Source organism: Aptenodytes patagonicus, chromosome 15, assembly GCF_965638725.1.
Source record: "Aptenodytes patagonicus chromosome 15, bAptPat1.pri.cur, whole genome shotgun sequence".
NCBI classification, from domain to species: domain Eukaryota; kingdom Metazoa; phylum Chordata; class Aves; order Sphenisciformes; family Spheniscidae; genus Aptenodytes; species Aptenodytes patagonicus.
In genome coordinates this window covers 11,854,368-11,874,393 of record NC_134963.1, presented here as the reverse complement: position 1 = coordinate 11,874,393, position 20,026 = coordinate 11,854,368, and the positions used below count along the sequence as shown (strand labels likewise).

The following is a 20,026-nucleotide window of genomic DNA, read 5'->3' as shown; positions in this document are numbered from 1 at the left end:
CAAAAGAGTCTTTCACTGACAACCATGTTGTAAATACAAGATTTGGCATAATTTGGAAATTGTTGTTAAATGTTCCCAACCCTTGCTATTCCTCTGCTACTGAGAAGCATGGGAGGAAAACTTTATCTGCATTCCTTAGTTTTAGAGTTGCTGTTTGTCAGTTCTTAGTCCTGTGCCTGGCATGGAAACAGCAGTAGTCCCCTCCAGGCAATGGACTGAGATCTGTGCAGAATCTGTCAGCAATCATCAGTAGAAATGTATCCCATGTTGCATGGGCTTTTGATAGCAGACCTGACCAGAGAGGAATAAAATCATTGTGAATTGATTATGTTTGTTCATTTTGTACTGACTGAGAGTTTGGCCGGTTGGTGATTGTACTGTGTATTTTGTCCTGTCCCCTCTGAAGCTTTGTCCATCTGGTCAGCTGCAGGAGCGTAGGTAGACTAAGATTGCTTCATCAGTACTCTAATGCTCAGCTTTACAGATCACTGCTGGTTTTATTATCTCACTAGCTGCGTGAAGTGAGATTTTGGCAAAAGCCAACAAGTTTAAGGACAAAGCAGATGGGACCAGCTTCACAAAGAAAAATCAAAGAATGTACTATATGTTTTACTCCTTTAATGTCAGTATTCCGCCTGTTGCCTTCAAGATATTACTAACCAGAACTACCAAAACTTCATTTTTACTATAGGTCAGCATAATGTTTTGGTAATAAATCCATTGGCTTTTAGTGCTCAAGGAACAGTACCTGGAACAGTCTGACTGTTCTCCTGTGCTCATACTAGTGTAGCTTTTATTCATTTAAGAGTGAATTTCATGAAACAAACAGATAGCCTCAAAGCAAAGAGAAAGAATTAAATGGTTTTTTGTGAGAGCTTCTGCTATTTCCTGGGGCTCACTCTTGACAGCAGTTTTCTAAAGTAGTTAAATGTGACAAGTTCTCTGACAGATGCTTTGTTGCTATTGATCTGTCTTTATATTTCTGTTTATTTCTGTGCTCTTCTAGGAAGAGGCAATCTCATGTCCTAAAAGGCCAGGCCAGAGCTTTGGCAGGCAGAAGAGTTTTTGATGAAGCCTAAGGCTTACTTCACTTTATTTACCTGTAAATTAACCATGAACCAAAGTAATCTCTTAGAATACTGCAAACCTGCTCAGGTTTACAGCTCTTATTTGATGTTCTCGATCTGCCAGAATTACTTGAATTTTGAATTGAACTTCTGGTATAGAACCAAGTCATTAACAGCTGGATACTCATTAGTGGGAAACATTGCCTGAAAAACAAAGGGGAGGGTGTGTAAATGAGAACAGCTTCTATTGTCTTTTTGAAGATAGGTGGTTTCCTTGAAAGTATTTGTAATTATCCAGAAGGCAACTGGGTTTTGTGACCTCAGTTATGTAAATTGTATTTAAAGAATATTTTCTGCTCGAGAGAGAAGAGGTTCGGGTTCAAAATCAATTTTCATAATCTTTTCCTTTTCTTTATTTTCATATTACTGCCTTGTTTTCTACTGTTGTGTTGTATGCAATTTTTTTTGTATTTTTTGTCTGTGTTTTTTTCTCTCTTGAATTGAAAAGCAAGATTTTAATAAGTAGTCACTATGTGAGTTGACCTATCGGCTCCCACCTTATAGAAGTCATCCATAGTTTAAGATCTTGAGTAGTGGAAGGGTTGATCTCTGTATGAGTGTTGCAAGGTTTATTATCATTAATCTCAGTTGCTTTTAAATGCTGTCACAGGGGAAATATTTACATGGGCACCTACTGAGAAACTGGCACAATTTTGATATTATGATAAGATGAATTGGTTGCAAAAAGATTCTCCCAAGTACAGATGCATCAACATGTGCCCTCTCTGAATTATGCGTATCGCTTCATTTTTGTGTTGGACTGTGTCATGAATTTCCTCAGTCTTGGGGAGTTTTTGTTTGCTTTGTTTATTTTTCTTTACAGTAATATGTGTATGTATGAGGAGATACATTCTTGGATACATTTTTGCAACTGAAAACAAGCAAACAAACCCCTTTCTGGCTTCAGGTCCAAGCCTGCAGTGGAACATAGCTGTTATTTACCATAGCGCTTAGCAATACTGCAAAACAATTTAGGAAGAGAGGTATGAAGAGAATGCTCTTCAGAATGTAAAAACAACTCTGCTGAGTTAGCCCAAAGCTTAGCTAGTCTGGTATGCCACTGAGAGTGACCAAAGCAGATGCCTAGGGAGGTATATAAGGACAAGGAAGCATATCTGCTGCTTTACCCAAGTACTTTCTTTTTCTGTTTCATAGCTGGAGGACTCTGAAGTAGATGTGGTTTCAGATTCACTAGTCACCATTGAATGTACTGCTTTGCTTTGAGCATATAAACTTTCAGGCTCCAAGCAATTCAGTGTCAAAGACTTCCATATCTTAACTACTTAATATGTGAAGAACTGTGTGTGTTTTGAAATTGCCATGTGTAGGTGCATTGGCATGAAGTACTTCATTGAAGTATGTGCTGAAGTGCAAAGTGATCAGGAATAGGTACCTGGTAGTGGTTGAAGGTCATGTTTCCTTCCATAGCCAATAACAGACGCAGGGATGAAGAGTTAGAAGCAAAATATTTGGAGTTTAAGGGATTAGTTCATCCTGCCATAGTTCTGCCTCAAATTTGAAGTGTCAGGTGTTTGTCCTCTTTTACTTTTTTACCTGTGTGCTGGTTCCTCTCTGGAGTTGTTACTGATCTTACAAAAAAAAAAAAACCACAACAACAACAAACACCACCACCACCCCCCAAAAAAAAAGGAAAAAATCTGAGGAGAGTCATAGGTGGCAAGCAGAAACTTTATCTTCAAATCAGGAATGGCTGTGAGAAAGTACCTGTTGATCTTAGCATCTTTAACTTTATCTGTTACTGTAATTCTGTTATACAGAGACTACTACATAAAAATGTTATTTAACACTGTGAACAATTTTCTTTATACACCACATCAAAAGTAGTCCTTAAAGTTTCTAGCATTTTCTTCTGCTAGACCTCAATGTAGGATGAATAAGAAGATGATCACAGATTGCAAAGCATCTTTAGTAATTTCTGTCCCGTTAGTAGTCTCCATGAATTGCCTCAAAAGCATGTGATTCCTCCAAACTTTTGATCCTTTCATTTAGTGTTGAGGAGTTTGAACACTAGTGTAAAGGACAAATGGTGTTTAGCAGTTAAGTGGGTTTTAGAATGTATTTCTAGTTGAAGAAAAAAAGGTATTTATAAAGGGATTGGTAGGATCCGTACGTGTTTGATTGCACATCAGATGTGTTTTGTTTTGTAAGTGAAATGAGGAATGGCTGATCTGCAAATTCAACAAAAGCTCAGTCAAGCAGAAAACTTTCTAACACTTGTAAAATGTTTCAGGAAAAATTATTCTCCAAGAGACTTGTGCACTATTACTACTATATAGATGTTGCCAAGTGGAACTAGATAAACATTAGTTGGTTCATTTTCCTCTAATTTGCTGTGTGTTAGTCACTACGTTACTACCGGTAGTTGTAATAGTAAGATATGTAATAAAGAACTAGCAACAGTGAAGGTAAGCCCTGTCTGCAGTGTCAACAGGAGCAAAAAGACAAATAGTTCATTTTATAGCAAGGAGACAAGACCAGTACGCAGCAAGTTATCAGTTGAGTAATACGACCATATTCTGACAATATCCGTAAAGGATGTTTGTTTTTAAGTGATATCCAGAAGCTGAGAAAGTGATAAAGGTATATGGTTATCCAGTACTGTGCCTGCTCTGTACATACGTTTGTTTCCTGGCTGAAGTTCTGTACTATGCTGTCTTTGTAATGACAATCCCAAAGCTAGACAAAATGACGAAATGTTTCTCTTTTAACCTCATTATCCAACTCTATTATAGTGGTTTCCTTTTTGGGGGGGGGAGTGGGGGGGGGGGGTGGTGTCTCACTTTGATAGGGTCCTTGTCCTTTATTTAAAAAAAAAAAAATTCCTAAGTAGGTGACGTGAACTTTAAAGTTAATGCAGGTTTGAAATACCAGCTCTTACGGCAAGCTGTTGTAGGCACTTCTGTGCATGGCTCACAATTGCAGTCACTTTCATCTGCACATTTAAAGGAATAATCTTTGTAGTGCACATGCAGGACTTTTGATATACGAAGTGATGAAATTCTTCATGCTATATTTTGGAATTAGATTCTTAGATGGTTGGCAGTTGTTTTTCCCATTTGATTTCTAGCACAAAAGCGTAACTCTAGTTTGACTCTAAATGATGAATAAGTAGCCCTGTAATCCTGCCTGTGCTATGGGATGCTGCAAAGTATATGCTGTTAACTTTTTTTTAATCACAGTTTTGGATTTGTCTGTCTTGCCTACATGATTTGGCATGAGAAACATCTAACCTTTATCATCTTACAAAGATAAGGCTCATTTAACCTTCTCATCTAATCTTGGGCCAGATGGAGAGCTGAAAGAGTTTTCAGGATAAACACATTACTGGACTGATTGTGATTAAATATAGGAATTTAATAGAAAGGACAGGGTGAATAAAGAATGTACTATAATTTGCAATAGGCTCTTTGAAATGTTTAATTTAAAAAAGAATGATTGTGGATGGTCTTCCCTGAGTCTTCAGCTACTGAATATGAGTTTCAGTAAGTGTAAGAGTAATTATTGCATTGTAGAGTTCATTTGTGTGATACTAAAATGCTAATTTCAGTGTTGTCCTGTGGTTAAGTATTGTGTGCAAGACCTAACGCATCTCTGATGGTGTACTTACACTTCAAGCTGCTAGAACCCATGCACTGCTAAATATTTTACATAAAACTTGAAAAAATCTGTTTCGTAGCTAGTTTAGAGCAGAACAGAAATTAAGGTGACCTTAGAAAGAAAAAATAATTTTATTTGTGTTTTGTTACGTTTGACAAATACTTAATGAAATGTCTCTCTTCAGTTGAGCATCGCAGTTAAATATGTGGTAACAAAAGCTCTTGACAGTCTGAATAAAAAATAGTTTCTTCAGTAGGGTTTTTCTTAGCAAACGGTAGTTCATGTCACTACACCCAATACACCATTATCCTAATTTTCCAGGAAAAGCCACAAAGCTGTAAGGCATATGTTAATAACACAAATCAAGCACTAAAATCTTGGCTACATATAGGAGGTTGTATTAGTTTAAACACATCAAGTTTAACCAGAACAGGTTTGTACAAACAAAATGTAAATGAATGTGAAAATTAATACAAAAACTGCAAGAGAATTGACAACCTTCATTTGCAACATTGGTTTGAGGAACAGGTTTAAGTTTAAACAAGGAAATGTTACGATATCAATGCACAGTGTGTGTATATACATTCAGATTGGCAAAAGGAACAGGTAAAGAGGACACGCCCTTTTTCACTAAGTATTTTTAAAGGGTCTTTTTTTTAGTTCTTTTAAATCAGTAATAATGTCATATCTGAGTTTCTAAAACTGATTCTGCAATTCCATATTTGTTTTTTATCTTCAGATTATGTTTGACACAAGTATTTTTCCATTTCAGAGGCATTCTATAAGTGGACCAATCTCAGCTTCAAAACCCCTTGCTACGCTGACAGACAAAAGACCAAGCTATGCTGAAATCCCTGTTCAAGGTATTGATTCAAGTTCACTTAAGCTTTGTTTTTAGCAATGCTATTAATACTTTTTTTGTATTTTATATCATTTAGTATCCAAAGTATTATCATATTATATACTTTTTATTACCATAATATTTTCATAGAATATTTTGAGTTCAAGTTTTTATTACTTGTGTTTCATCACACATGGTGGCATATTATAAAGATACTTTTTTGAATTTTTAACAAAACCATTGTTGTATCCTGATAACTTGGCATTATTCTGACAGTTTTTAATGTGTGTATAAACGGAGATCACTTGCAAAATTGAGACAAGATGATTTCAGGGTCATGTCTTGCAACTGTCTTCCAGATATTAAAAATACATATCTCAGGGATTACATTATGTATTGTGTGGTTGGGGTTTTTTTTCACCAAAAATGAAACAAGGACGATGGTTGGCATTGCATTGCATGTGAATAACAAAATACAAACTTATTAAGTATTGAATCTTCAGGAGCCAGATGAAAAAATGGAATGGAATTAAATTGAGTGTTGATTTATCTGTTTCCCAATATTTCCCTGTTCTGTGAACTTTGTTTTGTCTCTCAAAACACTGTTCACAATGTGCTCTTCCTGTGAGAATGAATGGCTATCATGTGTTGGGTGTAGCGCTCTGATTTATGCCTGCTTTAGGGTTTTTTTTTTGTAGATGTTTCTCAAGATAATCCCCATATGACTCCAGGCTGAATATTTCCTCTCAATTTGGTATTCCTGAGGTCTGATGCTTTCTAAAGGGTTGTTGGTTTTTTTGTGTAGCACTTCATAATAGTCTGTACGTGCCAGATTTCCTTCTTGCTTTTGTTGAATGCATATTGAGGTTATTTGTACAATGCAGCTGGAGTTTTAATTTTAGAAACTTTGATATTTTTAGGAATATTGAAATGCCTTTCCAAGAAGATAGTTTAGGATTCTTTAATTGTTACAGAATTCATGGGTAGACATAAGCGTAAACACAAAATGAATGGTATGCTTTGTATAGTTTTTGTGTTTTCATTATAGTCAGTTAATGCAGGAGCAGGACTGCATTCAAATAGAGAATGTGTCAGACAGAATTCCCGTTTACAACCATATATATTTTTAAGGTATCGCTGTAGCAATGTATGTTTCTTATGTTTTCAACTAATGAATGGGGTCTCGCTTTTTTTAATCCCCATTCTTCATTTTCATGGGGTTTTTTGTACTCAAATTACTGCCTTCTAAGTGTTTCTACACAGGAGTATGTAAACCTTTTGTTTACAGTCTAAAGGTTTTATTTGAAGGAATATTGCTTCAATAATAGGAAATAGTTTTGATTTGATGCTACAGAAAATGAATTTTGTTGTAGTTTGATTTTACTCATCGGCAGTAGGCAGAGCTAATCTTTCCCTACAGTACGTAAAGGCACCTTTTTGACTCAACTGCATGGGGGAGGGAAAAAACCCCATGTTTTTATTTAAAAAATAAAAAAAACCAACCCAACAAACCAAAGGAAGAAAAAAGTCACATAAGGGACAAAGCAATCTGCTTTACCAATCCACGTTGTGAATGGCATATTGAATATTTTTGGCCATGTGCTAAATGGGGATTGCTTGCTCAGCCTTTTGGTTTAACAATTCATTTTTTATAGACCAGGGCAAGTGGGTTAGTAAGAGGCCTTAGGGAAAAAGGATTAAGAAGATCATGATGTATTCATGGTGATCTTCATTGGTAATGAGCAAATTTAGGCCGCCTTTTTCATACAGATAAAATCAGTTGCTCTCACTAAAACCGCCAAACTCAGCCACTGGTAGACAATGTTCATGACTCATACTTAAATGTCTTACATTTAACTGGAATCTTTGTTAATCGTGTTCTTTCTTCTTTTTCTTTGTCCAGAACATTTGTTGAGAACATCTTCTACCAGCAGGCCAGCATCTTTGCCAAGAGTACCTGCTATGGAAAGTGCCAAATCTATTTCTGGTAATACCACGTTTTTTGGATGATTAGTAAAATCAGGAACTCTGATTCCAACACTGTACTTACAGATATACTTTACTTTTTCAAGAGAAAACTTTGGTCTTCAGACCATCAAGCTCTTGTCAAAAAACCTCTATTTGGATATTTGGAATAGCATATTTTTCAGTGTTCAAGTTTTCTGTTGAAATATTTGGGGAAAGAAACTAAAGTTGCATATATGACTTGCACCAACATACCAGATGGACGAGTATGAATCATGCATCTAACAGTTAACTTCCATGTCATCTTTCCTTGTATCACAAATAATTTTGGTGTGCAAGGTATATATGAGGAAACAAACCGTTCCTGGCTGCTACCTTTTACTGCTTGGATGTAGGATTATTTTTTTTTAAGTGAATGAGACAGAGAAGCATATTATTGTTCTCTAATTAAGCAATTCCATTTTTGTTTGTGGAAAGAATTATTTTCAATGGTTTAAAATAGGACGATTGTTCTTTTTAGGTAACAAATGCATCATTATACATTATCTAATGCATATGAATGTTTTCCCATATTACCTAGCAAAACTTCTACCCATTCTGTAGGACAAAAGAATGTTTGCAGTGAATCATTTTTAAATAGTCCATTTTGTGACTGGCATAACCTACAAATATTTTTCAGTATTAATCATAGTGTTTGCTGCACATTTGATGTTAACTTTGGATTTTTAAAAAATAGAGTTGCTGAAGAGAAGTTTATGTAGAGTGTTAGTTTACTATCAAGCTGACGTCTTAGTATCAGCAGGGGCTTCTAAAAACAAATCTTTAAGATCTATAGTACAAATAGTGTGATACTGTGAAAATGGTACTTTCTATAAACTAGGCAGAACTAATTTGAGAGAAATATTTTTTAAAAACACCTATATTTGAGTAAATGGTTTCAAGAAGAAAATGTGGTTTAGATCATTTGATTTCTCCGGGAAAAAAAAGAAGTGTTTTTTCCTCAACTTCTTTTGTCTAGTATTTATAAATTAATGTACTTGCCCCAAGTCATTAGAAGATAAGCCTCTGATATATGTGGATTTGCACAAACATAAACAATGGTGACTATTTAGGTATAAAAGGCAAACCTCATACTTTTAACTGTAAACTCTTCAATGCAGAGAAAACTTTACCATTCCAAATTTGGTTTTACAGCGTGTAATGCTTGTGCTTTCGTTCGAAAGAAAAATTGTTTGTCCTTTTCTCTGTGGAACATGGATGAATGGTCTCAGGTCAATCTTTGATTTGCTTGCTGAGGATATTTAATTAATGTCCAGAGCATCACATACATGCCAATTCTTGATTAAAATTAAGTGGAAATAAAGCAGCTGTCATCTCTAAACTGTTTTGGTTTTCTTTTTTCTTAACTACTTGAAGCTTAGCCACATAACTACATGGACCAGAGAAAAATTAAATGGTTTGTTGTTAAAATTCCTTCTCATTCATAAAATCTTGCAAATGGAAGTAGCGATGTTCCATTGAGATACATTCATCAAATTTTCTTTGCTTCAAGATACAGGCTTGATCATAAATGTTGGCAGTGCAGTCTAAATCCTTGATATTTCCTAAGTGGAAAGTACAAAGAAAAATGTTGAAGCCTAGTATTGTATATGGGTTTCCATGCATGGTTTCTGAACTAATGCTTGTCAGAGAGCAAGAATGAGTTTGAAAGGTTTTATGTTTGCAAACAATAAATATATGGGCATTTTCCCACTTAGTCTCTCGAAGAAGTAGTGAAGAAATCAAACGGGATATCAGTGCACCTGATGGAGCATCTCCAGCATCTCTCATGGCAATGGGTACCACCTCACCACAGCTGTCACTCTCATCTTCCCCTACGGCATCAGTCACGCCTACAACCAGAAGTCGAATAAGGTAAAAACCCTTTTTTGTGGTACACTGAAATGTGTTAATTTCATAGCTCTGTCTGCATATATCTAGTATATAATATTGGCACTAAGACTGCAGAATCTACTGCCACCCATACAATAACAATCTTCAATAATCTTTGAGAGCTTCAGAAAGTGTTTTCTGCAGCTCAGTATATGTTTTGAAAGTTAGACCAGAAGTTAGGCTTTTTAGAGCTTATGAGGTTAATACCAAAACTTTATGCTCCACTAGAAAACGAAGCTAAGTCATGTCACTAAATAATAGGATCATATCAGTTCAAAATACTATGAAGCCAAATTCAAGAAATGAGCTTATGGCATGTTGAACAAATCTTTCAGAGTGGCTTGGACCCAGGGAGACCACATGATAAACCTTAACTTTTGTAATCACAGCCGAAGACAAAAAGCAGCATGACTAGGTCTTAATTCCAGACACTGCCAAGTCTTCTAAATAGCCACGAGTGAATGGGCCTGGGTTATTTGTCCCACAGATGAAATCATAATGCAAGTCTAAGTAACAAATGGCCAGGCAACCCCCTTTCATTAGTAAAATAAAAAGATAAGTCTGTGGTAAATTTAAAACTTTTCCTATCTGTAGTGTTATCAGTCAAAGGACTTCAAAGTATTTAAGCCTCGTGTTATGCAAGTGAAGTATGTACTTAGCCCTCCTTCATAGATTGGGAAACTGGCAGATGAAGCTTAAAGGACTTTCTCAAGACCATTTAACACAGAGCTTTCTGACAAAGCTTTTGTACAGCAGAAATATTAAACCCTTAATGTTCTGAGACATTGGCAATATGTAATAACTACATTATAAAATTGTGAAGTTATTTACAGCTGTGGGTGCTATTGAAAATTATTTCCCTGAAATCAGCTGAGGCATGCCTTAGTGATGCTCTCCGTTCACTGTGCAGAAATTAAATTGAGTTTGGATCTGTGGGTACTTTACCAGCAGCAAATAATATTGTGTGTGTTAGCACCTAAATTTAGACTGAGTACATCCAGAAATAAAAAAAAAAAAGACTAAAACACCTGTATATGAACTTTGAACTGGTAATGTATAAAATTGCATTGATGGCAGCCTGCAGACTGTAGCAAATAGTGTGGCATTTCATGGTAAAATCATACAGTTATAATTACAATATCTTTACTATGCTGCCCAACCATTGACTGCAATGCTAAGCCCTACAAGAAGACTCAGTAGTGGAATCTGCAGCAGTGGGTGCGCGGTGATGAGCACGCTCTTTGGAACTGTCCTCAGAATGTCTCTGCTGGACTTCAGTTTATTATGTGGTCAGGTTTCTCTTTTTTCCCCTACCTTTTTCTGAAAGTTGTTGTAAAATAAATAGTTATTGCTATAGTTCACTAAAACAAATACTTGCAGTTTACGGTTCCCTGTTCTAGTTGAAACTTCGTTGGCTCCTTGATTTGGAATACAGTTGACCTAATATACTAACTTGTAAGATTTATATATCAAACAATTTTTCATTGTCTCTGTACAACTTATGCTAATTTATTTTCTTCAGCAGTGTTTTCATAACTGTGAGAACCTGATATAAACCATGTGCTCTTACTGGAATTTGAGAACAGGCTGTACAGCTCCCTCATGGCTAAACAGTATGTTTAGCGTAAAGAGAGGGAGCTTTTCATTTGAGTTCTCATATGTTGTCCCAAATCTCTGTTTTAAAGTTCTTGTAGTGTTGCATAATCTTCGTTGTAGATTGAATATGCAATCCCATTGTTATTTGTTTCAATCACCAATGAAAAAAATACACCAGTTTGGGTTGTTGAAATATGTACTGATTTAAGAACTGAAGTACAGCATTTCTTGAAGCATCATTCTGGCTGTGTGGTACCTATGAAGTTTAGATACAGTAACTTATTCAGATCATTTATTTCATATTTAAAATAACACAATTAGCAACTTCCTTGTCATGTTAAATCTCTCTGAGATTAGCAGTTAGGTTTGAAGGCTCATACTGCTATCTTCCATGCTGAAAGGCACTTACTGTTTCCTGTTTACTGTTCTGCTGTGCATATATTTTCATGGATGTTTCAAATGCCACCACTGATATCTCTTTCTAAGCAACTTTGAGATCTTGCCAACTGTATTTCAGTGAAGACTGGCCAAGCAAATTGCAATACATGTACTTAAGATTAGTGCCTTAGAACATTTCACTGTATGTTGGCACATGTTCTCTTCTTTTATGCGTTGAGTGACAGATGCTGATATGTGGAACAGTCTCTGGTGTTCCGTTGGTAGCACACATGCATGAAGAAATCCACATCCCCTGGATGCTTTCTTTTCCCCTAGCAGGACCTGGAGAATTGCTACCTGTAAATCTGCAGCAGAGAATCTGCTGAAAATACTACGTATTTCCACCCTCCACCCCTCTTTCCAGTCACCAAATGGGTTGTAAAGAACAAAGAGTTAAAGATTTGAGAGTGAATGTATACAACCTGTATCCCTTTTTGGAAATATCCGAAAGGAGTAATTTAAGGTATCATCTTTGTGGATGTTGTGGGAATTTTGCTTACATCTGCATAGAAGTCTTTAAAAAATGGCAGATGAGGAAATCTTTGCAGCATGGATTCACTGATAGTGATCTTAATTTTCCAAATGGAAATTATTAAAAATAAGAACAACTGCTGGCACACTTTACGTCCAGTAACTAAGCTCCATAATGGTGTAATACCTAGTCTTTTTGTCAGAGACTGTTCACTATAGTGTCTGTAGAAATACTGAATCATGTAACTAGGCCACTACAAAAGTATTAACCTCTATAATATATATTTTTTTAATCTAAGTACTGGTTTCTGAAGCCTGGTAAAGGGATGTCTGTAATGTAAGACTCGTGAAAAACTGGCCAACCCAGATATGACCATTCCTTTCTTCCCCAATCCTTCCTTAAAGAAAAAATGACGTAAGGTAAGCTTGACAGACTGGAAGTGAAATTAATTGATAGATTTTATTGGTAATTGAACATTCTTATTTCAAAAAAAGTGAATCATTATTGTGCCAATATATCAAATGGCAGATCAACCTAGTTAAATCATCCCCCTCTTTTTTAAGAACTCCAGATCTCAGGCAAATGCTAATATGCAAACGTGTTGTTTCAAGGTGACATTTGTAATCAGCCATGAGATGCAAAAGAGATAGCATCAGTTTATTCTCTTTCTAAATACAAAATAAAGTCACTTGAGTTAGCTTAATGGTTCAAGCTGAAACTTACCATGTTGTGAGTTTAATTTTCTGAACTCTTAGAAAAAAAAATCATTGAGGTTGAAAGACCTAGAAAAAAAAGTTTAAAGGAAAAAGAAGGATAATTTGCTAGTGAAAGAATTACTCCAAAATAACTCTTAAGTCTCTGCAGGTATTTCTGTGTGTTCTATTTTTCAGTCAGTAGTGCTGTGCCTTACTACTTTCACTGTGACATTAATTTGTCCTTTTTTTGAAGTTTTTACAATATGTATTTCTGTTGCAAAAGATATGTTACAAGCTCTGAGTTGCACTTCTGCCTTGTTCCTAGGGAAGAGAGGAAAGATCCCTTGTCTGCCCTAGCAAGAGAATATGGAGGATCCAAGAGAAATGCCTTGCTGAAGTGGTGCCAGAAAAAAACAGAAGGATATCAGGTAACTGTAGAGCTGTTTAACGTAGCATACTTCTAGCTGCAACACATTAGAATCTGCCAATGGCATAAACCAGGCTGCTCCACAGTTGACTGCATAGATTGCAATGGCACTGGTATGTACTGTACTCTCTTCTTGGAACACATGCTACAAGTCCTAACCTAACTAACATTAATAGCTCTTTAGTCGCTTTGCTCCATGTTGATAATAGCTTTTTTCTTAAGGGGGCAGCTGACCTCCTATTGAGGCACTTTAAAACAGCCTTTTACAGATTACACTTTTGAAACTGTTACTGAAACTTTAGTAACTTAAGGTTTAAATTAATGTTTCCCAATGCAGTTAGAATACCATTTCTTGAATTTCAGAGAGGGGGGTTTTGACAGGTAATTAGTGTAGGGGTTTTTTGGATCTTTCAATGTGCTCCCATTTAGTCTCTATTTAGGGACAGTTTGTTTTGTGAAGGTTGCATTGTCTTGCATTTTGAACTTGGCTTTTTACTGCGGTTCCAGACTTTTTTTTTCAGTTAGTCCAAATGTTATCAGAAGCCAAAAGAACTAACAAGATAACTATCCAGAGTTCTCCTGATTACATTATTTTTTCAAAAGAATAGTGGCTTCAGCAAACTAAACCAGGATGTTAATAGTCTGACCATGATGTATTTGTTTGATTAACTTGTATTGAAAGTGTTTGGAGTTCCCAACACAATCTTCAGTTTAAGAACTTTACTCTTTCCATGACTTGAGACTCACAATGCAGGAGGAAGTTAAGAGCCGCATAACAGGATGATCACCCATCCATAGGAAAAGTCATCTTTCAGTACAATGGACAGTCTTGTGATATAAGCCCTCCCCCCTCTTCCTGTGGCACGTCTAGTACTAAACTGTGCTATTTCTGAGGATAAGCTTCTTTGTGGAAAGAGCCTTTCTCCTTCCCCACATTTTAAAAAAGGCAGGATGTTATATTTCTTTATAAATCCTCTAAAACTGAATGCAAAAATATTTTCCCATATTGTCTTGAAATGAAAGATGAATTTGACAGCTTCCTTATCTGGTTAGGAAAAGTAATAGAAAATATTCTAAACTTTTCATTCTGTAGTTGTGTACACATGCAAGAGCATGCTTTTGTTTATCTAGATTGCTGCTTATAATTACTTGAGTTTTATAAACACTAGTAGAAGAATAGGTTTTGAGACTTACTGTACTTGCTTCAACAACTGTAATACGGTTCTCTGCTTGTGTTGCTACTGAGAAACCATAGCATATAGCATCTGTAGAACCAATGCATGCCTTCTTTTGAAAGAGTTGGATCATATCAGGAGGTTATATTAAGACATTCTTCTCCAAAAACTAACTTTTGCTTTACACACACTCATTTTTCATTTCTTTGTTGTACAGAATTTGATTATTTTCAGTATCCCCTGAAATTCAGTTCTGGTTGAACACCATGTTAGTGGTGTTCTACTGTTTTAAACATATCTAGCATTGTATTCATTGTGAATAGTGCTTATCCAGCTTTCTGGCATTTCAACAACGTTATCAATGCCAGAAAAGGATCTTTTTTTAAAAAAATTGAAGCTCTGCTTAGTTTTAATTTAATTTTAAAACTATGTGGATTCAAAACTGACAAACAGTAAACAAGCATCAGAATAATTAACATCTCCCTTCCTCATTCAGTCCTACTTAAGGTACTCTAGCTCTCTTCCTTCTTCCCTGTCACCCAAATATTGACAGGGTACCTTTTGTTACCTCCAGCTCCTCCTAGTGTCTTATACGCTGCCACAATTCCCTTTTATCCCCAGCATTTCCCATCATTATAACGTCTACTTTTCTTCTATACCACTGTTTGCTTTTGTTTGGCTGAGCATCTGGGCAAGAGCCAGCACATGCTTTTTAGAGCTACCTGCATGCTGACTGACGATCTGTCTTCAGTCTCTGAGCTGCTGTGTGAGCCACACAGAACAGAGGAGTCCTAAATATCCCAGCCTTTTCCTCTGTAGGAATAGCAGTAGGTCCACTTTCTTTCTAGTCACCAATTTGTATCCTGTTACCAATTTAAATCAATGCTAGCTATTATTTATTTAGTTACAAATATAACAGGTTAAAGGAAAAATACTGGCAAATTGAGTCTGTGACAAGTTCTAAAATGACCTTGAAGATTTTAACCATGATTTGGAAACAAGGAAAAGAGTCTTAGAAGGCTTTTGTTTCAGAATAATTCTTTTGTTAATTTTATCCTATTTGTTTCTAATGCAGATCTAATTAAACTACCAATATTTAAGTAAAACTCAGCCCTGTAAGCCAGTATTTTTCAAGTATGTCTTTGCCAACATGGAAAGATGTGGTTACTTCTTCATCAGTTGCCAACCACAATCACTTTTTTTGTCTTGTTTTTCTCCCTCTCACCTGGAGGTGCTGTCTCACAGCTGTAGGTTTTTATGCATACATAAATATTTGTAGAAAATTATACGTAAAATATTTATAGAAAATTATTTCAGCTGTTGGTGTTTCATAGAGAAGATGGAAGCATGCACATTGAGTTAAAGCCCGATTTCTAACAGAGCCATGTTTGCTCCTGGCATTACTTTACCTTTCATTTCTGGGATTATATTTTTTCACTGGATATTGGAGAATAGATTAATTTCTGGTTTATACATGGGTTAATAAGTAGTAATCACACAAATAGCCAGATACAAATCTTAATTTCAAAAATTTTGTTTAAAGTGTACAGAGTTATAGGTGAGTTACCAGTGGCTTAAAATGTTAAAAACAAGGTATGATGTAGCTGGTATACCCTTGTAAATGAGCAGCAGCATAGGATTGAACATTATTCTGCTTGGAGGCCAGCTGTAGCTCTTGAGCTGCTTTTTATTCCATGTGTTGAAAATACTAAAGACGGAAAAAAAACAAACAACACACCAAGGTCTGTACTGTTTCACAGAGAGAAGGTTTCCTTTATTCACATGGTACTTGAGAATACAGTACTACTTAATTGCTTGGTACAACTAGTTGGGTTTTTTTGTCTGCTCAAATAAAATGGAAGAATAACTTCTGCTCTCCTATCCCCTCTAGGAAATTACTTTCAAGCTTTTGATTAAAACTCTTAAGTATCTCTGTTTTTAGAAGCTTGAAATTTTGTGAATGCTAAATAATTCAAAGATGATAGTGCGGTGAAGCTCTAATTTCAGACCATTATAGCGGAAGGATTTTATTTAAAGCCCTTCACACACATTCACAGACATTTACGCCAAACTGCGCTTTCCACCTCTGACAAATATGTAGTTCCATATAGCAGAATTTTTAAAGGAATCTTAAGACTTTCTTTTTTGTGAATGCATTATGATAAACAAGCTAATATCTAATCCTGTTACGAAACTATGATAAATTACTTCATTGTACAGTTTTCTTGATTTATTCAAGCAAATTTGGAGGGGAATAAATGAACAGATTTCTTGAAATGTAGTGGTGAAACAATATTTAACTGTGTTCCAAATCTGGTATTTTTTTAAGAGTACCTCAATAAAAAAATTAAGGTTCAAATAGCCAATGAAAATAAGAGAAATTCTTACTGATGTAAAAAACTGTATGGCTTTTTCTCTTACTATGTTGTTGTTTTTAATATACATGCTGTCTGAATGTTGTTTGCAAGCAGAATTTCTCCTTGAAGCTTAGGTTTGGAGGGTGGCCATCTGCAGAAAGTCATTGCAGAACTAACAGCAGGCAGGTTCTGTATTAACTTTCATCTAGAGCCTGTTCAGTCTAGACAGTATTGCACTCACTAAGTTACTGAGTTTAATTATATTCAGGGCTGAACAGATCCCTAAGCCATGAAAGAGGAGAGTTGCTCTCTTAAGATAAGGGGGTTTTTTTAAGCATTTAGATAAAGGAGGAACGAATCACCTTTAGTTTTCAGATGAACAGACACAAAATACTTGAAATTTGATCATGTGTTAGCTTACTCAGGATCTGACATACTGATTCAGAGTACAGCGCCAAGTGCTGCATTTTCCAGAGGGAAGAGAATCCTCTTGGCTCCTCTAAAATATGTGCAGTGTCATAAAACTGTCATAAATTCCAGATATCTTCAAAGCATAAAGTAATCCCATCCAGCTGTTACGGAGCATTTACCCTAGCTGGAACACAGCTACTTTCATTTTGAGTACACAACTAATAAAAGTCAAAAAAAGGATGTGAGCATGCATGTTTCATGTTAAGAAGGGGACCAACAAACAGGATACACACATCCTTACCCATTCTTATCTACAGCAATATTTCAATTTATTTTCCATTTTTTGTCAGCATACTGAGAGCTAATTCACTTCCAGAAGTCTGACACCAAAAAAGCAATTGTCACAAGATAGCAGCAAGAATAGACTAAATTTTTTTTTAACCTTTCTTTAAGCTTTCCACGCTTCCTAATTACAGATATACTGGAAGACCTCCTTAATGTAGCCTTGTTGTACCTGTCCTCTAATTCATGCAATGCTGCTTTTTCTGGAAAGACCACCTAATTTCTACCTCCTATACAGATCAAAGCTTATGTCTTACAAAAAAATTTAAAACTTATTATCTACATGGCAGCAATAAACAGTAAAATTGTTTAGTGATTGAGCAGTGTGATTGAATATGAATGTATGTGTACCTAATGCTATGCTGAATGTACCCTGAAATCAAGCAATGTTTTCATTTGTACTCAAGTAATAAGTGTAGAGGAACAAAGCTAAGGGTAAAAGATGGTTCGGGTTGCCTTTTTTTAAACCTGTTCTTATATACACATCTTTATCAAAACTAAGCTAGATCATATTCTACTCAAAGTATTATATTGATTTTAAAAAAAGCACAAAAAGAGGACAAGACTATGTGCTTATGTAAGCCTGTGTTCAAATAATGATTCCAGGGTGTGCATGCTTTCCCTGGTGCTGTCTGGTTGATTCATCCAAGCAGTCAGGCTGCCAAAACACTTCTCTCCTTGGTTTAAGCTGCGATGCTTTAGCCAAAAATTGTTGAGTTAAGGAAGGACATACTTCCTTTTTCTGTTTGGATTGGATTCTGATACAAGAGAGATGTCAACTTGTTACACTTAATTACAACAAAATTTAGAATAAATTATGAAGCTGTCTGTATCTCTGTAAGTGCTTCAAATGTTAATGTCTGAAGCTATTATTGTTTTTTTTGAGAATGACTGCTCCTTTTATGGTTCTTTTTTGTGCCAAAACCAAAAAATAATGTCTTTTGTATGGAAAGAAACATTAACAGTCAATATTTAAGGGGTTTGATGGTTTATATTTGCCATTTACTGCCTTTTCAGAAGCTGGGATTGAAGAGGCAGTAGTTGGGACTGCTGTTAGGTCTATTCCAGAAATACTTTTATGTTCTCACCTACTGCCAGAAGTACTGATAGCCTCAGCTTTAATCCACGATTTGAGAATCAGTGAATCCTGATTCAATGGAGCATGGATAGCAGTTATTTTGTAGTTTACCTGTCTAATTTTTTAAATGGATACTCTTTTCTTTTGTGTGTATGTGTCTTTAAAAGCTTTTAAAAGCTTTTTAATCGTAATTTTCTGCCATGGGAAGAAGCCTGCCAAGGTCTGTACACTTAAACCTCAAATCTTGTTTTAATGGTTTAATATATTATAGTACAGAATCATATTAATGCTTTTGCTTTCTTAGCCCACTTATTTCATTAACTAATACAACAGAGACATAGACACATGTTTTTATTTTCTCCATGTCCTAACTCATTTGTGAGCCAAACTGAGTTGGGATGTGGGAACCTCTCCTCCTTGTGCAGAGCAAGGGATGGAGAAATAGCTGCTATGGAGTATGCTCGTCTGCTCAAATTGTAATATACATAGTTCAGGGAGATTGAAGACAGCTGTGGATGTGTCTGCTGTAGAGATAGTTAAAATAACTTTGTTCTTAGTTTGTAACTATAAGTTAGAAACCATGGTTTCTATAGTTGGGGGGGGTTGGTGTTTGCAGGTTTTGTTATCTGTGGGGTTTTCGGGGGGGGCGGGGAAGAAGAAAGTTGAATCACTGGGTTATAATAGTCAATATCTGTTTCTTGCTTTTTAAAAAAAAGGTATTTTCACTCATTATGGAAGACCCTCGGTTAATTTAGGATGATTGCAAAAAGCAATAGGAGACAATTTCAAAATTAGCACTACACTGGTTAAAAACACTTTAAAATTGTGATTAAGTCATAGGTTGGGACAGACCTTAAATTGATGTTATGCAGAGCCCCGTTAAGCAGTCTAGAATGTTTCTAGTGAGGGAGATTCCTCCACTTCTCTGGGCAACCTATTCCAATGCTTAATTGTTTCATGGTGAAGACTTTTTTTCTTATATCCAGACAAAATTTCCCTGAAAAGAAATTGTGCCTGTTGCATCTTGTCCTGTCACCATGTGTCCTTGTGAAGAGAGTACCTCCATCTTCTCTCTAACTGCCTTTTAGACATTGGAAGACTGATTACATCTCTCCTGAATTTTCTTTAGGCTGAATAAACCAAGTTCCTTCAACCTTTCTTCATCTGTCAAGTTCTCCAACCATCTAATCATCTTGATAACTCTCTGCTGTGGACCCTTTTTTATTCTTCAATGACTATTTTGAACTGGAGGGACCAAATCTCTATACAGTATTCCAGGTGTAGACTGACAAGGGCCCAGTAGAGTGTAAGAATCCCATCCCTTGATCTGCTGGCTGTACTCTTAGTGATGCAGCTCAGGATAGTTTGCCTTCTTTACTGCAAGGATGCTCCTCTGATTGTGCATCCAGTTCAAATTTACTGTTTAACCACTATTGTATTTTAGCCTAAGCTGATGGATTGTTTTGTTATTATTACATTTCAACCTTGTTTCAGGAAGAATCTTCTTACTCTTCCCCTCCCCCCACCCCACCCCCCATGTGAGTGCAAGGGA

At 35.9% G+C, this 20,026-nt stretch overlaps 1 protein-coding gene across 3 annotated transcripts in view; it reads left to right on the top strand.

The window, feature by feature from the left end:
* The window catches only part of SPECC1L (sperm antigen with calponin homology and coiled-coil domains 1 like), a 73,961-nt gene that overhangs the window by 37,622 nt on the left and 16,313 nt on the right, over nucleotides 1–20,026 (top strand). For all 3 annotated transcript variants that reach the window (XM_076353312.1, XM_076353311.1, XM_076353313.1), the window contains 4 exons: nucleotides 5,518–5,608; nucleotides 7,490–7,573; nucleotides 9,309–9,465; nucleotides 13,010–13,112. In XM_076353312.1, the coding sequence (XP_076209427.1) occupies nucleotides 5,518–5,608; nucleotides 7,490–7,573; nucleotides 9,309–9,465; nucleotides 13,010–13,112 (435 nt within the window). The remainder of the gene's footprint in view (nucleotides 1–5,517; nucleotides 5,609–7,489; nucleotides 7,574–9,308; nucleotides 9,466–13,009; nucleotides 13,113–20,026) is intronic.